This window comes from Rhamphochromis longiceps, linkage group LG8 (genome assembly GCF_057381845.1).
Source record: "Rhamphochromis longiceps isolate RC_006_pf linkage group LG8, R_longiceps_female_GT1.1, whole genome shotgun sequence".
Lineage (NCBI taxonomy): Eukaryota > Metazoa > Chordata > Actinopteri > Cichliformes > Cichlidae > Rhamphochromis > Rhamphochromis longiceps.
The window spans coordinates 30,673,548-30,693,523 of record NC_140564.1 but is presented as its reverse complement, the minus strand read 5'-3'; the positions used below and the strand labels follow the sequence as shown (position 1 = coordinate 30,693,523).

Below are 19,976 nucleotides of genomic sequence, written 5' to 3'. Positions count from 1 at the left end.
CTTTACTTTAGGATTTAAACGTAAATACTACTTTATCATCCATCTCATTGTAGTTTCATGTCAGTAAATGTACTTTTTTATATTTACTGTCTGCTTCCTGGATCATTTATAAACATGTCATTTCTACGTAACTTTTGCTGACGGAAAACTTACATGACAGCTCTTCTAAAAAATTTTCTACATGAACCGACTACCATAGTGGTAAACTGCAAACTGTACTTTGACTTTGATGCATCAGTGATAACAATAGCACCCTTAAACACTCACAGGGGAAATACTTTTGAAACGACTGCTTCAAATCGAGAAGGCTAGCGCCATACAAGAGCACTCTGCACACTGTTTTTCAAGCACTAAGTACTTTTTTTATTACCACAGTGTGAACAGACTTAGAAAGAAAGCTAAAATGTGAGACCTCTAACAGCTATAGTGTGTGAAGGCCTTTGTACAGATTTCCTATAAGAATTCAAATGAAGTGCTGAAGTGCATTACTATTGCCAAATATGGCTATGCTTAGCTTATAAATGAATGCAGAGTCCGAATAAAGACAAAAACTGTATTTTCTGGTTACAGTGTTACAAAGGAAGCTATTGATAGCCGGCAAGCTGCTAGGTTGGGTAGCTTGTGTGACTGCACGACTTGTACCGAGAACCCCGCGTGTTCTTTAAATGTGCTAGGTGGCCTCGCCTTTGATTTGGCTTTTAAGATAAAAGCCTTAGGCAGAAACTCTGCAGGAATGCTGTACTTCTGCAGTTGTGTAAAATTGGTTATAAGCAACTGACATTACAAAAGTAGACTGAGACCATTTACTTCAGATTTAAAAAAAAAATATTTGTAATTACTAGAAATAAAATAAAATAGTTATTACTGTTCCTGTTTATTTAAATATTATCTAAATTATAAGCATAATAAGATTATATTTATCATATTAAACATCAAGTCATTCTTGTTTCTGGAACGATGTAAATTAAGCTAATTTTGTCATCCACAAAAAAGCAAAAAAACAGCTGTTAAAATCCTTGCACTAGTTATAAAGCAACAGCTACAAAAACAAAATAATTATATTAATTATGTGAGAAATTAATAAAATTGTGATCTATAATCTGTCTCTGTTCTTTTGGTAGTAAAATAAAAGCTAAACTAAAGATAATTAATCAATATGCGCTTCTAAAGATTTGCTCTTGTTAACCTAAAATGTGACTTAGCTTCAGTGTTTAAAAAAGGATAAAACACACCTATGGACACAAGAAGACAACTGACTGTAGTGCAATAAAAAACATAAAGCCGACTTCAACAATATATTGATATTAGCGTGACTCAAACATGTTGAATCGTTTTAATGTGGAATTCCATTTAAATGTCAAGGTGACAAGAAGCGCGCACATTTCTGTACACGCACATTTCTGCACACGCACATCCGTTACAGAGAAGGCCGTGCAGCGTAACAGCCAGTTATCTCAGCTGAAGAGCTTCATGTGCTGCTGTGCTGTGGGTTTTGCTTTTTTACTGTCGATGCTAACCTGGACTAGCCTGCTCCTGCGTGGCTTTCCTCAGGATCTCCGTCTGCTTGGAGCTCAGCGCACGGAGGCGTCCCAGCTCCTCCGTTAACTCTGTGTACGCCAGAGCCAAATTCACCCTGAAGGAGAAAGCGAGGCAATGTGTCATTATCGTCATCGTTTTTAATCATAGAGGATCACAATGTTAACAGAAGGTGTTACAACTCCGCACGATTGCACACACATAGTAATTTCTGTCAAATCTCTGTCGAATATACACCACTGATCTTAATTACTTTGAACCATTTTTTAAATGAATGCATGCAACTTCAATACAAACGCATCTCCTCTTTAAACTCAATGAATCCTGCAGCTCTGACATGGACCTGCAAATTAGGAATTGACAGGCTTCTAGGCCTGAATTCTTAGATCTCATGTCATGGTGTATAATTGAAGTGCATAAAATCACACCATTTCAAGATGTGTCATGGCTCTGAGAGGCCATACGGACTACAGCATCTCTATTTCAAGAAGCGTAAACAAGGCTGTGTGTCTTTTAGCCCTAGCAACAAGATGACTTTGTCTTTTTTGTTAGTATAAAAACTGATCTGAACCCTGCAATATCAATTCATGTGAGGCCATTTAGTATTAAGCAAGTGGATATGAAAAATAATCACTTTACAGACTGTAAGCATTTATCTGACAGTTTAGATGCCATGATATAAGGAGTTTTGTTCAACAAGAATGTAGCAGCTTTAGTAGTTAGTCACTACCAATAGCCCCAGATCTGATAAGACTGTTTATCTCACCAATTTTTATAAACTCTACAGTCTTGATCTGAAATTGACTCATTTCTTCATGTTTATTGCAAGACAGAAACCTTAATCTAACGTGAAATCCGCCAAGATAATCTATTTAATCTACTAATTTGAGTAATTTCTTATATGAAGACTTGCATTTAGAGGAAATTGCCATTATCACTAGTTCCACAAAAGGATACGTGAATTTGCATCTTTTAAAATGTCGCAGCGGGGCACATTTATCAGTCTTTGCTTTGTTCTCAAAACTTGAAAACAATAAAAATAAAAAATTCAAACATCTCGTGATTGCAAATATGAACAGTCAGTTAGACAGGAAAGCGTGAAGAAAGATGCTTGCTGTGCTCGGGCACCAAATTGTTGCCAGGCTCAGATCTGATAAAGCACTGCAAATTTAGCCCCTTGATGAGAATCTGACTCAGTTCATTCCTCCATAGAGATCGTGGCAGATAAAAAGTTGCAAACGACACATCTGTATGTACTGGGGATTTCTATTGCATGAATAGGAACAGAGTTGAACTTCAACTGCAGCACCAACACAAAAAAAGAAGCAAAGAACGAACATGCATGCGTCCTACACAGCTAATAAAACACACTGTCAAATTAAAAATATGTTCTCTGGCACTCCCGCGCACTAATTTAATTGAGCCCTCCCACTTGCATGCGTAATCCTGCTACATGGGAATGTATTAGAGAAACATATGTTTGTGCTGATATCATCCTCTGAACTGCTATATCTGTATTCTATTAAAGATATCTGCAAAAAAGTGTACGCACAAACATGCTTTCCATGCCAACAGAGGACTGCATCCTGGCATATTTTTAACACCTGGCACAAAATAAGTAAGGACAGGGAACTCGGTTCAGTTAAGCTCACAAAAAAATAAAAATAAAAAAGAAGTCATAACTTCCACTGGGTAGCTGGCTTTGTGTTGGAGGCCCACCTAGTTTTCCAAAGCTGTGACTCATACAGAGTGGTGGTATCAAACCCCTTCAGCCCCCTCCATGTTACAAATAACGTCTTCTTTGTGGTACGAGTTGGTGGAACCCGATACTAATGCTGAGCTGAATCAAGGTCAAAGTTCACCCTTATCCTAATTGTGGCTTTGGATAAATAACGGCCACAAACACGCAGATACATTCAGTGCATCCGTAGGAAAATAACAAACATTTACGCTACTTACTGGCATGGTGGGTGGAGCGTGACGTACAATATCAATATTGCCAAAGGGCTGATAAAGTGTATTCGCTTCCTCTCCTCGGTACTCCTAGGTGGCTCTTGGCTCTCAGGCGCTTTATTTCTAAATGCAGATGTATATAGTGAAATTCTCTCTTTAGATTGGCATACCCCTTCCTTTTCACACTTGTGTTATCGCACGTTTCAATTTTGTGCGTTTTGAAAATCTTTGTCTTACGGTTTTGGTGAGAATGCAACACCTCTAAGTCACGCGGCCATGTGTGAACACCTGCACTTGAGTGCAAGGGTGCACGAAGCATTTAATCACTAATAAACTGCGTCGTTTTTTCTGTGAAACCAGGACCTGTGCGTGCTTTTGTGTCTTACTGCACATGTTTGCCAGCATACGTCTCTCCTTTTGGCTCGCACCTATATTTATTTCTCTCTCCACTTTGCATGCAAGTAAATGTGTGCATACTGTAACATGTACACTACAGTACGTAGGAGGGGTGTGATAATGCTGATACAGCATTGATAAAAGACTCGTGCAAGTGAATAGATCAGGAACAGAGGTATGTACATTGTATATGTTTGTGTGGGAGACGAGTGTGGGCTGATTTTCACATCTGATCTTGGATTAGACATTTTCGAGAAAAAAGACATCACCGCACGCGCCCGTGGACGCCGACCCTCTCTGTTTGGTAGAAAACGTGTTTTTCAAACCTGCTGCTACTGTTCAACCACTCACAGAATGGACCTGGCGTGAGGCGGAAGGTAACACGCAGATACCTGGTAGTCCACGTGATGTGGCGGTAAACTTCTTGTCACTGTGTGCGGCCAAGTTTCGGGGAAAGATAAACAAATAAATAAAGATATTTATTGCGCTTAGAAGAAATGGGGAAACTAGAATTCGGACCTCGCTGAAGGGGTGGGTGTTTAACAGACACTGAATTGTGGTGGGGGCTTTTTACACTCTGCAGTCCACACACACACACACACACACACACACGTACTTCTGCATTATGTTTCAAGCACTTTCAGCTAAACAAAGAGAGGTGTCAAACAGTTCTCACGCCAAGCTGCAGCGATGCTAACAATACAGTTTGCACCAGCAAACACTTGTGTTTCATGCGTCTAATTTTTCATTAAGAAATTAATAAACAGATACCCGCAAGCTGTACTAAAAAAATATAAATATCCAGTTTGAATTCATTGCAGAATTTGGTTAATATTGTTTTTTTACTTGTTTGAATTTCCAACAAGAAACGGGAATTCCGCTTGAATTTAAAATCATTATGCTGTGATTTATTGGAAACAGCTCTCACGTTTTCAAAGCTGAAGATGAATTAGTCATTCTCTCTGTGTACATTAGCATAGTATAGTATAGCATAATGTGTACGTGTGTATGTGATGTGTGGGGGGGGGGGGGGTTACTGCCAGGTGCCTGCCAGCGTCTCTGCAGTGTGGCTTGTGGTTGGTGAGGCAAGCTGCTTCACGTATTATCAGTCATGAGTGAGGCAAACGAAAGTCCACAAATGCGATCATGAAAATTTTGACTTGGAAAAGATCAGAAAGGTGAGAAGTGGTTAAAAAAAAAAAACGAAACATGACAAAAACAGATACATCTTGTAACTAACGGATGGCAAAATTAACTCGGCTGCACTGCCGGAAGGTGATTTCATAACTTTTCTTGCATTTAAAGGTGCTAATTAATTTATGGAATCGTTCACTGGTTACAACAACTACAAAAATATCAGGGAAGCTAATTAAACTCAAACACATGCTGCTCTCTAGATTATAAGAAGGCCAAAGATGCTGTGTTAATATCCTCCGCAGCACATACAAAATTCTATTCAGTTCTATTCTAAAATTCTTCTATCAATCTGTGCAGTTTACACTAAATGAGCCCAATTACAAGAAAAAGCACAAGGAAACCAAGTAGCGGCATATCAGTGGGAGTAGGTGATATTGTTGAGTAAAACCAAAAGGTGACCAAGGTTTGGAAAAAGCAGTAGGCTTCTACCACACACTTGTTAAAAGCTAAAAACTAAGACTGTCTTCGCTGGCAAACTATTTACTTTCAGTTTGAACCCCATCGAAACACTTCTGGGGTTTCGCTGTGTGGGAGTCAATTGCCCAACATGATGTGGTTTTTTTTGTCATTCTTTCTCGTTCTTTTTTTCTTCCTTACCTCCTCTATCTTGTAAACATGCAATGCCTGGGACAATCTGTGGGGGGGTTATTAAAAAAAAGAAAAAAAAAGCTACTTTGTTGCCCCCTCAGTTGCAAACATATTTCTCTCATTGGTTGTACACAGGCAGGGCCATGAATACTCCCAGCTGCATTTATCACGATGGCTTATGTGAGGAAAAATAAAATAAAAATAAAAGAACAAATGCAAAGATAAAACTGGGTCTCTATTAAATAAACAGGAGGAAATGGACTGAAAGGAGTCTTAACGCTGTGCTTACACTGCCCCCTGCTGCTCAGGCTAATTTCATTCCAAACCTCCTTGATTAAATGTTAAACACACAAACAGTGGAGTTAAAGTTTCATGCACACACAGCGGAAAATACATAACATGCAGTGTTCGTGTCCAAACGTGAATACCCTTGTATTAATGCTGTGCTGGAGAGCTCATCTACTGCCTAACGAGGCCCCCGGAGGTCGGCCTGAGCGCATCACGGCGGGAGAGTAAAAATACAGATGAGCAGCAGCTCCTGGTGAAAGCATTCTCCTAATCCTCGCATCAGTCTTCTTATATTCACTGTTGCCTCCTCTGAGTTTCTTAACCAGTATCCTTCCTTCCTCATATGACTAAGTTTCCTCCTTTCCATCCATCTCTCCTCAGATTTACTTCATCAGCTTTAGTCCCCCCCCCCCCCTCCCCTCCCAGAGATCTGCCGTGGTCACTTACTGCTCATCTCCCACCTTCTTTATCCACTCCACATCACACTGCTTGCACGGAGAAGTCATTTCCTGCCGAAGTAGAGCATGAAATTAGATTAGCATGCAGGTGCTGGTAGAATATTGGGGAAAAAAATCTGACAGCAAGAGTCTATTTGAAGCCTGTTTGACACTAACACAGCTAAGAGAATGTGTACCCATAAAAACAAAAGGCTTGTGCCATTATTATTTATTTATTCAAGCACTACATGTGGTGGTTTTCTTGGCTTATATTGCATGTAAGATATGGACACCGCTGCCATGCCATTAGTTTGCAAAGTTCCTTTCTTCTTAAGCATCAAACTGAGCGTTATCGACCTCTGGACACTAATGGGGACCATCATTTACAAAATACATATCAGCTACTGAGCCCACAAACTCCTCAAGAAATTGTTTAGCAGGGGGTTGAATCAAGGGATTATGGGTAGCTTTTCCATAGATGTCTTTGTATACAAATAGATTTCTCATTTAAAATCAGAGGAGTCGCCCCCTGTGGGCCATTAGAGAGATTGCAGTTTTAAGACACTTCTGACTAGGCTTCACTTTTCAGACTCTGAATCTAAGTCCATTTTTATATACAGTGTGTGGTTTATGTGTGGTACCCTTTACAGCTTCCGTATGTGGAGGATGCCACCTTTTTAGCCATGCTGTTCCATCACAGATATGACGCAGACAGAAAGTTGACTTTCTTTACTCTTTGATAGAAGAATAGCATTCTGTGATGCGGTCTTGGCTGACACCAATAACAACTGAGGGAATTATCTGACTTCTAAGCTTCTAAATGCTTTACTGTGTTCACCAGCTTTCTGTGACTTGGCCCGATTGCTCTCTGGTCCGGTGGTGAAGCCAGACAGTTGTTACAGCTTTGATTAGGATGAGAGATTATGTACATTGGCATAGCACAGACGCTGATGTCCTTTGGATTTCATTTGTGGCCAACTGCATGCTTAATTTTTGTCTCTCGCTGTTTTCATTGGATTGTGCAGACACAGCTGACATGTACAAGCACACCGTGAGGCAGTAGATATACAGGTTATTCTCTCGCAATTGTTTTTAAAGGTCATGAGAGAATTTTAATGGGTGGTTGCACTGATATGTCAGCCATGGAGCAACTACTTAGTGAAGAGACGGTTCGCTAAAATGACTTCAGCTAGAAAATAGTATTTACCTGTTGTACCTAAGTAGACTCCTAATGTCTAGCAACCCAAACCCCCTTGACTCCACCCCTGGTTGCCACTAAACAGTGAGATCTTTACAGGGATCTCTAAATATGAGGCAAACTGCAGATATGGTTTATTTTTATGTATATAAATCATGCACATTGCATTTAATACACTGCGATATATAAATATCAATTATGGACACTCTAATTAGCTGTAGATATGCATTATTTAAAGACAAAATCGTGGCATTAAATGATAAAAAAAATGACTGTGTTTAAAGGTCATGGGGGATTTTGATGAATTATTCAGCAGGAATCTCCTCTAATGGACGGAGAATAGAGTTTTCATTTCTCTTAATGCTTATCACAAATCTCCAAGGACATTTCAGGGGATGCATGACCAGAATGTATTTTTGTTTGCTGCTTCTCTGACAGTGCACAAGCCTCCTAATGCTTCCCTAGCAGATTAAAACAAGCCAACACTGACCCTCTGGCTATTCTGCAGCTGTCTCATCTCGTCCTTTAGTCTTTCGCACTCTGCCTTCAGCTCCTCCTCCCGCTGACACGCCCCCTGGGCTTCGTGCCGCGCCCCTTCTAGCTCGGCCTCCAGGCGCTGCAGCTTAAGGTCGGACAGGGCGTCAAGGCTACGGGAGCTCTGAAGGGTCAACGCCGGGCAGTCAAGCACTGGGAGAAAGGAGAAGAGGTAAAAGCGCTAAAAAACACAGTGCTTTGAGTGGTTTTCGCCTGACTAATGCAGCGTGCTGCTGTCCATGGCTGCTGTACAATCGATGAGTATGAAAGAGCAAAAGAGATGACTTCTTCCAAGGGCAGCATCGTTCAGTTTGTACCTGGGTGATCTGATCTGTGTGGGCATGCTAGTGATTCAGCGCCGCTCACACAGACTCAGTCCTTGAGCCAGAAGACAGTAACAGTACAGCAGTATCATCTTTTATCCCTGCTCCTCCTGCCTCCTCAACAGAGCGCTCGTATGTGCAGTAACAGGTTTTCCTCATTCATATGCAGCTATTAATCATCACTTCCTCACGTATAAATTAAGGGAAAAAAAACCCATTGTTTACACCGTTTTTTCCAAATATTCGTTAAGGTGATTTGAAGCCTATGCAAAGTAGTACCTCCTCCTCATGAAGGTATACTATCAGCAGAGGCATCTGTTGAGGTGGCAGTGACACATTTCTTCCATCTTTCAACCGCCCACATTGTTGGAGAGGGCAGAGTTTAGCTTCTACTCACTCTAGATCAGTTTAAGTCAACAGATCCTCCTCCATGCAGAAGTAGACTGCGTGTCCTATCCTGAATTCGATGCTACAGTCACATAATGTACTGACTCGCTGAGACAATTTGAATTTAAAATCTAAAATCCTACGTTTGTTCACAAACTTTTTAAGAAGCACAGTGGAGTGCTCTGCCATGTTTGCAGAGTCTATAGAAATGCATTGTAATAAGTCCTGTTGTCTCAAGGGTTTTCCAGCATTTCGTAATGCACACTAGTCACAAAACAGATCACTCAATAGTACAGATGGAAGCAACAGCTGAATAATACAGATAAATCCCCAAATTTACAGAGCAAGTCACTTTACTGCAAATGTTTCTGAAGCCAGAATGAGTGAATTTCAGTCACCAGCTCACGCATAGATTACAGGTCTCTTTTCTCTGTGACTGGGGAGTAGGAACAAAATGTCCAGGCTGAGTCTTTCTGACAGGCTGCGGTCTAACCTGACCTCAATTAAAATGCTTTTCAAACAGACTGTTGGATTTGATCAAAGACTCCATGAACAGGAAAATGCTGAGCAATATTATAGAGTGATAGCTGTTTTCTTGTTTTTTTGTTTGTGTAAATAAAATGCACAAAAAAACTCTTTTACACTTTAAATCAGTAAGAAGAGCCAAGGGTGTACTCTGCCTCCCCACTGATGGTAGCTGGGATAGGCTCAAGCCCCCCCGATAAGGATAAGTTGAAGAGAATAGATAGATTGATGGATGGATGTATCAGGAAGAAGTCAGGCCACACTCCCTGTAAATCAGCTGATCCCTTTCTATGCATCCTACTGGCAAATTTTACATCACGTAGTCTGTTTAAGTTGCTTTAACCTTTAGCCTACAGTTGGGCTTATAGCGGTGGAGTTCCATTTCTATCTCAGCACCTACTGTGTCTCACTTAATCAGGGCCAGGGCCTGTTGTCACTGCCTCTTGCTCTACTCTGTTCTGTCCTGTCGTGACACTGCTCTCCCAATTACTGCAACAATATATCGTGACTAAAATCAGCAGTTGTTCTGAATGGCTACACTCAGTGGCGGGGCTATAAAAAGGAGTCCTTAAAGGTGACTTGAGCGATATAAATATTTCAGCACCTTTCTAGACGATAAGCTACACTTTGATTCAAATACAGATGCTATAAGTAAAAAGGCAAATCAACATTGCTTCTGTTTAAGAGAGTTGCTTTCATTTTTTATGATTTGCCTCAACAGGCTTCAACATTTGTACCAACTGAGGGTCAGCAATGAAGTTGGGTCAGCAGCACAGAAACTCCAGCTCCTCTCACCTCTGCACAGCAACCCAGACAAAAAACATTATGTGAGTTTGAATGCTGGAGTTACATAAATGATCAGGCACAAAGCATCCTAATCCAACTTCAGAAAGCTATGGGGGCATATTCTTTCCAGAGCTACTTAGCCATTCACTGAGCACTTTTGGAGAGAAATTAGTGCACTCCCTGCTTTATAAGCACGGTTTTTCACAAGCTTGCTGAATCATACCAGGATGGTTTTGTAATTGCCATAATTGGGTCCATAAACTCTAGGTCAGAGTTCATAAATGCATCGTGATTTCAGCCTTGGTTTGTGGTGTGAGTGGTTGAAACTGATCACCATATTGCCATTTCTCTCTATTGAAACATTTGATGCACACCAGTGCTCATATGGTTTATTCAAAATCAGATATAAAGATGCATAGTGAAGATATAGAGAGTAAGATTGCTGGATCACTTACTGTGTGCGTCTGGTCCAGCATGGAGCTGCAGATACTGCATGTCTTTGCTGTGCAGCTGCATGTTGAGTTTCTGCAGGGAGTTGTCCCTCTGCCTCAGAGCTGACTCCAGGCTCAGGATCCGCTCAACATGTTTCTCCACCAAACTGGTCTGTAATCAAACGCATATTCAAATCTTTCTTTAAAGTCACCGGGATTCAACTATTTACTTAGGTTAAAAATGTTACATAGTAAATATGGATAGAGAAAACACCATTTAAATTACACTTCCAGAGTACCTTTCAGAGCTGAGATTAAAGAAACATTTGCTTTTTTGGTAATCTTAGTTATCACTTGTTTGCATTTGTATCATTACCCAGTGATGTTTGCAGATAATTCCTCTGTTGTGTTGATGCCACAATTTTAGTTTTTGTTTCTTTTGACATCAACTAGTTGGTTAGAAATGGGGAAGCAGGGGTGGAGCTGAGCTAAGGGACTGTGTGAACTTAGGGAAGACTTCTTTGTTTGTTCATGTGTTTTAAAAGTGATTTGCATACTTCCTTGCAATGCACATGGGTGGTAAACAAAACAATATGTGTTTAGCATTGAGGCATCTTTAGAAATATAAAGAAGAATGACTCCTGCGGTGGATGTTGTCAGCACAGAGGCCTCAACTCGACACCAAAAACATCAAAATCCACAGAAGAACTCTGACACGTTCTTTAATATGCTTTAAAAAAAGCATCCCTAGATTCAAAAAACGCCTTTGAAATTAACTTGTGAAAAAACTATTAATGGTATTATGCTTCTGAATCCTCACTTTACTTTCAGTTCTGTATATTATGTTAGTAAGTGAGTGAAAGGATGGAAGATAAAGGTCAATGAGGCCCAACAGGTAGACGGAGCTGAATTAACAGCGAGCTGCAGCTTCAGGTGACATTGACAGTGTCTCAGCTGTTGGCAGGAAGCAGTTCCAACATCTTTGGTGCACTTTATCCCTTAATCACTGAGACCTCTGAAACTGCTGAGGCTTCTCTGTATGATGGACTTCACTATCATATGAGATGGTTTATTAGCATAGAGGGCATTTAGGGGAAGACCAGCCAGCCAATCTGTTCAGCTGGCAGCTTCGGGCGGATCTGGATCAACCTTGATTTGCTGTGTTTAAAAAATGAGATTATTTTCTTTGGGGAAACACTGAATAGAATCTTTTCAAATATGATTTTGTTTCAGCTTAACGCAGTTTTGTTTAGCGCTAGAGGAGAACTTTTGAAAAATGACTTTTTCACACCAAGGACAAATCACTCACTATAATAATTCATAAACATGTCTGAGGACAGTTGCGTATTAAAGTAAAGTGAGCTTTTGGATTTTGCTTTTGGTGATGGCTATTAGTTTAAATAGATGTCTTCATTTAAGATGAGTGCAAACACTAAAGTTTTATTTTTGTAACTACATGTGTTCCACATTCAGTCATATATTCATGTCCGGTTTGGGGTGTTTGCAACATCTTTGGATCTTACCTTTATTTTGTAGATGCACTCTTTTATATTTCCTTGTGTTTAATCTTTTTCCAAATTTCCTTGCAAGTCTTTGTTCTTGTATTTTTTTGTTTTATTTTGGTCATCACTCTGAGCTTGTTTTACTTCCTGTCACTTTTTTTGTCCCACTGATTAGATTCACCTGCCTCCTTATTTTATTCCTTGTTTATTCGGAATCCTATCTTCCCATTTTTCTGTTGTCGGTCTGTCTGCTCTCCTATTCGGATTCTGTCTGCAAGGTACATTTTTAGTAGCAGTAGGTTTCTGCTTCTCATCTGTCGTCCAGGGTGCATTATCCAATCAGCTCTGAACGGCTTTGGTTGCATCCAGGTAAGAGCCGATTAGGAATCGCAATCTAATCTCAAAACCACCGGGAAATGTTAGGCAACAATTTTGCTTTTTTATTAACTCATTAAAATTTATATCCATTCATAAACAATGACCTCAAATGGAACTGGGCTGGGATAGATGTGGACAAGACCCAACCAGACAAAGGGTTTCCAGACATTCCTCCTTCCTGTCGTCATCTTCACCAGCAGATCTTAATGTTTTTCAATGACTCTGCTTCTGCTTTAAGTTTAAATCTCAACCTCATCTGTTCTGTTGGATCATCTTTTGTCGGGACTGATGCTGATTAACTGTTAGCTGATTAACATCCTAATCATTGCATTTCACACACGGATGATCATTCTTTAAAAGCTTAGAAGTATGGTATATGATGTAGTAGAGCATAATCAATGCAGGACTCCAGAATCTGAGACATCTGCAGTTTTAAAATAAAAGCTTTCATAAAAACAATGAAACTACACACACAAGTCAGCGCCACCATCCACACACTTTACTCAATTTTGCAATTTGTCTGTTGTCTTAGTGATGTCAACCATGAAGAGTTTTACTTTTTAAATTTGGTCCCAATTACCAGAACGTGAAGCTGCGAAACTTAATGAGCCATATGTCTCGCAAAGAAAGCTACTGCAAAATAATGAACTGAATAATGCCTCTGACCATCTTGTCGAGATCCCTCTGGAGGTTGTTCTTCTCCATGTGAATCTTCTCGTAAGCCTTGATCACATCCTCCAGCTGTTCCTCTCGCTCCTTTCTCTTCTGGAGCTGAAGCGAGATACAGAAAAGGAGAAAGAAATGTAAAAAGGAAAAGGGTTACTTTTTTCCCTTCATTCCAACTTTTAAAACTTCTTCACAAAGAACAAACAAAACAGGGGTACAGCTTTCATTTTGAGAGGCGTCAAATGCGTTGGTTGAGAAACTGTTGTGTAACCAAGCAAATTTGGGGCACAGAAATCCTGAAAGCTCAGCGTTTGCCTCATCTCCAAAACAAGGATGTTCAAGTGTGTTAAAAAGAAGGATTTCTTGACATGTCGCTGATCTAATCTTCTTACAGTGTGGCATAATACGAGGGGTGAATGCCACTGGATGCCATAAAGACAGACAGCTCTGAGGGCAGTGACATGCACCAAATTGAGAGAAATGAGTTCATTTTCAAAGCAGATGAAGGCACAGAAGTGAGCCTTTTATTGAAGAATATGGAAAAATATGGTCACTTTGGACTACGCAGAAAATGAGAGCGGGAGCAGCAGCAAGGGAGTGAGATAAACAGAGGACAAAGGTATATCACTGCTGTGTGGTGGAGCACTGAAGCCTATTCAGTGTGTCTATGGTAACATATGCCTGGGGGGAAAAAAACTGGCACCAAGGCGTGTGCGGCTTGTCTTTTTTTTTTTTTTTGCCTGTCCCGTTTGGCTCTTTTGCCATCAGAATTGTTGTCTAAAGGCAAAGAAAGATGCCCAACGGATTTACTTTACCAAACTGACCATCCCAGCCTTGCCGTAATGGTCCATTTGATTCACCTTTTATTGTTTATTTTATTTTCACTTACTGAACATGGGACAGACTTGACTGGGGGAAAGAAGGGGAGAAAGAAAGAGGGAAAGAGAAACAGCTGAGAAGAGGGACGGGGGAGAAGGGCAAAAAACAAAAACCAACAGAATGAGCAGAAAAAAAAGAAGGAGAAAAAAATGCATATATCAATCACCTGGGTCACCTGCTGAGAAAGAAAAAAGAAAACAAGCAGAAGAGAACAAGAGTAATAGAATAAACAACATCACAATGATATATGGGAATATGACAGTAAATACTAAATATTAAACATTATTGTGCAGCACATAAGATCAACAGAACACAGTGTGCTTTGAGGTAGGAGCCAAAAAGGGTGTAGTTTGTGGGTGTGATCACCCGTGTGTACACCTGTGAGCATGGACGCGCTTGTTTTTTGTTTTTTTAAAAGGTTCCTTCATGTAATGATCTGCTAGAGGGTGTGGGGGGGCCACAGCCCCGTCCTCCAGGGCATGAAGCAGGTATGGAGGAGATCAAAACTCCAGACATCCAGAGGCCCCCAGAACACAAGAGACCAAGGAAGACCAACAGAGGGGCAGCCGCGCCACTGTCCCAGAAAGAGCTGAGGAGAGTCCCAGATGAGGGCTCACTCAGCAGCCGCGGAGCAGAAGCCAGGGGGAGTTGCAGTGACGCGCCCGTGAGCTCCGCCGGCAGCCAGCCGTGCCTGAGTGACCGAGCCCCAGGCCGAGAGGCCGGGGGCACCCCACCTCCGAGTGCGGCTTGTCAACAGCATCGTGACGGAGGCGAGCAGAATTACTCCAGAGCTGGATTTCTGTCCTGAGAGGCCCACAAACGCACGGTTTCCTAAAATAAGGAGATATATTCATTATCACGTTTTACATTTGCACTTCAGTGTAGATACTGTGGGCGGGATTGTTTGTTTTCCATAGTTGGTATCCCTTCGTAATTAATAGTATAAAAGAATCAGTTAGCAGTTATTAGTAGTACTTAGCGCTAAAGGAAGAATACAATACTCTGAGAATCTCGATGAAAAGGTGGAAGATTGTTTTTTTCTTTGTTATGAATGTGGAGTCCTTAAATGGAATAAAAAACTGTATTACTGTACAGTAAAAGAAAAAAGAAAAAATCCATCCATAAACTCAAAAACGTTTTTGTCAGCTGTTTAATAAACGTGCTTTTTGTGGTGCTATGCGGTTCCGTGATATTTAAAAAAGAGAGAGTGAGCGCTACGGGCCAGAGGAAGATCATATATGTTAGTTTTTTTTAGGTGTGCTGTGGCTTTAAAGAGCAGAAGCCTTCTGTGGTTAGTTTGGTTTGTTCAGTAGCTGAAGGCAGTGCTATCACGAGAGAAAACGCTGAAAACTCTGGTTACCTGGAGAGCCGTACAGTTGCAGTTTAAAGGGACAGCATCCTTAAATCAAACATACTCACAAATATAAGTTATCTCTGCAGTCTGGTGGCAAAAAAACAACAATGTAGAAGCACCTTTAGCAGCTATAACTTAAAGTAATTATTTTCAGTATGACTTTGTTGGTCTCTCACATCACTGAGGCAGAGTTTCAGTCCACTCTCCTTCGCAGTGTTGCTTCAGGTTTGAAGGCATTTATTTTGCAGCTTTCTTAAAGTCCGGTGAGGTTGAGGTCTGAACTTTGACTGGGCCCCTGCAACACTTTCCCCTTTTTCAGTCTTTCTGCTGTGCTTGGGATCATTGTCCTGTTGCATGACTCGATTTGGAGGACAGAAGGCCTCACCTCTAACTCTAGAAAAAACAAACCTAACTCCAAAGATTTGGGATGCTGTGTAAAACAACTAAAAACCTAATGCAATGATCTGCAAATCTCACCTATGTTATATTCACAATAGAATATGGAAAAAATGTTTAAAATGTCTAAACTGAAATGTACCACAAGAAAACTATCAGGTATTTTTGAAGTTCATGGGATGTGCATAATAAGATTCAGATTTTCTGGAGAAATATCTGTGCAGGCTGACATTCAGTATTGGATCCCTGTGATCTTTGGGCCCTCAGGCAGCATTGTATTAAAAACAGGCATGCTTCTGTCATGGAAATCACTGCACAGGCTAACTGTGCCATCCACTAATGCAGGTTAGCAACTGCAAGGTGCCCGGATCCTGCAAGAGAAGCCCAAATAATCATAGAAAATGGACACGCATTATGATTTGTTGTCTGCAAAACACATTAATACACTTCTTATAGTGGACGAAAGTGACATTTTATTAAAGTCCACTTAAACTAAGTCAAAGGATCAAACACAGGACTTTAACCCAGAGACTCGGGCCTGTGTCCCATATGAAACCAAAAATGGCAAAAGCATAAAATGTATATTTTCAGATATAGCTTTTCATTTGCTTTGACACTAAAACTGCTTATTTATGTTTAGGAAGGGGTGAAAGTTCAAATAAAAATAGACTAAGTCAGAAACAAAAAATTAGGAACACCAACACAGAAATTACAGACCTTGTGATGAAAGTACAGTTATGTATATTTGGTTTCAGAGGTAAAGGACAAAAAATTCCTCACATCAAAGCAAAGGTGAAATAAAAAGAAAAGATTTTGTAGGAGTTTGAAAAAACCCCTGATGTGTCTCAGAGCGTGCGTATGAGGGTTCACTGAGGAAATAGCTGAAAAATATTATTATACGCAAAACGGGGGCAGAAAAAATGAAAAAAGCATAAGCAAGCATCATTATGTTCCCAAAGCGAGTGTTCACATGATTGTGTGATGATACATGAAACTGTAAATTTATAGGCTGTACAGTAATTCGATTTTCTCTACCTGCCTTTGATTATTGGAGGTCACCACTTCATTGAAAATATAAGGTTTGTGCCTGTCAGCATGCATAGGTGGTTGTGGTCAGGGTCTTGTACCAACAGAGCATGCTCCTGCAGCCATGAGCCTTTTAATCACTCTGACTGCATGGTATCAGCGCCCCATGACCTTGTATGTCCCACGCTAATCGTTTATGCTGCTCCCATAAACCATTTCCTTCCCTTTGTTCTGCTGTGTAGTTCTTTTTACCGCTGCTGCTACCAGTTTTACCACGGCCTTCCTGTGTCAGTCGTTTCTCACTTGTATTTCCCCACGCTCTTGTTCTCACAGACTTTGAAACAGGAGAGTTACAAGTGAGGAGAAACAAGTAGTCCGAGCACATTTCGGGCACAGCCATTCATCAAGGTTTTGGACAGCGGGAGCACATAAAGTCCACAATTAGTGCTTGTGTGCAGCGTGCACACATTATGCGTGCACTAATTTAAAAATGTGTGATGCCTGTGTGTTTGTAAAAAGGCGCGCCTTCTTTAGCATTTGTTTTCTGAAGGTTTACACGATAAGCACATCTGTAGCCAGGTTTAGACCCGGTTATGCCGCGCCACCAAAATAGAGCACCAGCATAAAAATCCTGTGTCTTGTCTGTTCTCTTACCTCGTGGGTCAGGGCGTTGACTCTCTGCTGCAGGCTGCCGTTTTCTGAGTGCAGCATCGCCGTCTCTTTGCTCTCAAATGAGCAGTAGGAGTTAGTGTCCTCACCAAACTCATTGATCATGGGGAACTGCAGAGGAAAAGTAAACAAGAAGACAAAAGTACATTGAGCTTGTTTATATTTTTTGTTTGCTTGGTTTTGATTTTTGTTTTTGCTGCTGTATTCTGCAATTTTTCATGAGTCCACACTGTGATCATTAATGATTCATCTTACATCAGCTGCAGCTTCTGTTTGGCCCAGATATCACTCATAGGATTGGGGAGTAGGGGGGTATTTTTCAGAGCTTTTAAACTAATTAATGAATTTCCATGTCAAGTTGTTCCAGTCATATTTCCTAATTTCGTCCCACACGGTGAAATCTGGGGAGGGCCTATTACTAAGCTTTGTCGGTCAGCCTATCCATCTCTAAGTTTGTCCATCTTCTCGTGTTTTGCGGCAAAACGTTGGAGAATGATGAAGCGCTTTTTAAAAATCACCCTTTCAAAGAATGTCATTTAAGATCCCTCAGGTGAATGCAAACAGCAGCCGGTGCCTAAATCAGAAACACTGCAGTTCCTCAAATAGGCACTAGATGGTGACTCGGAAAGCAAGTCAGTCCCCATAGACTCCCAAGTTAAAGTGCCCAGCTTTATAACAACAACAAACAAGTTTACAGCCTAAAAACAAAGTTTTCATCTCTGTTGCTAACTTTCTTCTTGATAACAACTTCTGAGGATGTGAATTTATTTATAAATCCAATTATAATATAAATTCAACTTCCGTAAAAAGTTAAAGTTACACATCGTTAGAGTGGCAGCTTTGAAAAGCATGCCCTACTAGCTTTCTATTAGGCTTCACCTAACATGATTGAACAAACTGCAGGTCCAAGAAGGTTTTATTCCTGTTTTGAGGGCCTGTTGCTTATTAACCAGTCTCCCTGTCCTTACAGATGGCTGCCTGGTTCTGCCAGACGATTCTTCTTGTTAAAAAGGAGTTTTTCCTTCCCACAGTCGCCAAGTGCTTGCACATAGGGTATTGTCTGATTGTTGGGGTTTGATATCTCACCTTCAATGTCTTCAAATATCTCTAAAAACCTAAAAATGTAGTTAATTGAACACTTTGTTATGCATAAACTACAAATAATACATTGTTTTGTGTCAATTCCACATCCAGTAAACCTCTCGGGTATGAGGGAAAACCCACACACACCTCTGAGGTGGTCAGTTAACCACTGAAATTTGCCCCATTAGTGATGCAGGTGGCTTGTTAGTCTTTAGCCTGTGGCGTTAACACTGTGTGGACTACAATTGACAGTTTCTTTATCAGAGGTTTAATCATTTATGAGCAGGCTACAAGTGACTATTTATCTGTTTCTATCATAACACTAAAATAATTTAACAAATGGACACAGATTGACATCTACAAGGTAAAAAATGTATAAAAAATAAACAAAGACAGATTAATGACATCTGCTTCTTGGATAAAAGTAGGTTTTCACATTCTGTGTCTCATATGGTCACTTTTAGCTCCAAAAAAGTCTTTTTTTTTTTTAAACTTAAAACCATCAATTTCCTATATTTTTATGTCTGTCAGAAAGATCAAAAGCCACCACGCTAAGTCTGTCCAAGTGCTCTCGTACTTAACCACTGTGAAGCCCACAATTTCCCACGCACTTCTACTAAAGAGCTATTTTAAAAAATGAGCGACAAACATCTAGTTTCATTTAAAAGAAAAGCACAATAATTATTTAAAACACCTGTTTATTGCAGGTTTTAGTAAGCATAATTCAAGCAGGAGTAAATTGCTAGTGATTGGCACTATTTTCACCGTTGCATTAATACACATTTGGTGCTATAATGAGTATTTCAACTCTCAGAATCATGTATGCGAGACTGACTCGAAATAAACTGCAGAGTGTGCTCATGGTAATGAAGGAATATGTCACCCAGTGCAACAGCGAGGCTCACTGATGTGTTAGTAATAAATTCTGACAACAATGGAGCTCTTTAAGAACAGCAGAATCAGGCACAATACTTCTAGTTGGATCAGTGCTGATTTGTCTTTGGATGTGATTTGTTGACAATCTGAAAAACATAGAAATTGCTAGTTTTATTACTAAGACACAGGCAAGGAAATAAAGGATGGCAGAGAACCGGCATTTTAGCAAATACATCGCTTACATTTAAAATATGCTGGAATAATTTCATTATATGTAGCTGAATTTATGCCGGTGTGATTTATTACATCATCATAACTTTAGAAAAGGAGTTAATGGACTTTATTACATTTACTATTGTTTTCTAGTGTCGGCGGTCATGGTCCTGAACTCCTGTAGTTACCAGAATGCTTTGATAGAAACATACACGTTATATAACTGCGTGTGTCGTTCAACCTAAATGAACACATTTACATTTAAAGTGCCTACCATAGGCTCAGAGGGCTATTCATTTTCTGTGTGAAGTCATTGTTTTGCTGATGCAATGTCTGTTCGAGGAGCAAACAACCC

The 19,976-nt window shown here is 40.3% G+C and overlaps 1 protein-coding gene across 1 annotated transcript in view; it reads right to left on the bottom strand.

The window, feature by feature from the left end:
- The window catches only part of tbkbp1 (TBK1 binding protein 1), a 76,424-nt gene that overhangs the window by 15,278 nt on the left and 41,170 nt on the right, over window positions 1-19,976 (bottom strand). Inside the window, exons 3-8 of the mRNA XM_085416986.1 lie at window positions 17,435-17,560; window positions 13,126-13,230; window positions 10,604-10,751; window positions 8,084-8,280; window positions 6,406-6,467; window positions 1,518-1,633 (exon numbers count right to left, since the gene is read on the bottom strand). Coding sequence (XP_085273112.1) covers window positions 1,518-1,633; window positions 6,406-6,467; window positions 8,084-8,280; window positions 10,604-10,751; window positions 13,126-13,230; window positions 17,435-17,560 — 754 coding nt within the window. The remainder of the gene's footprint in view (window positions 1-1,517; window positions 1,634-6,405; window positions 6,468-8,083; window positions 8,281-10,603; window positions 10,752-13,125; window positions 13,231-17,434; window positions 17,561-19,976) is intronic.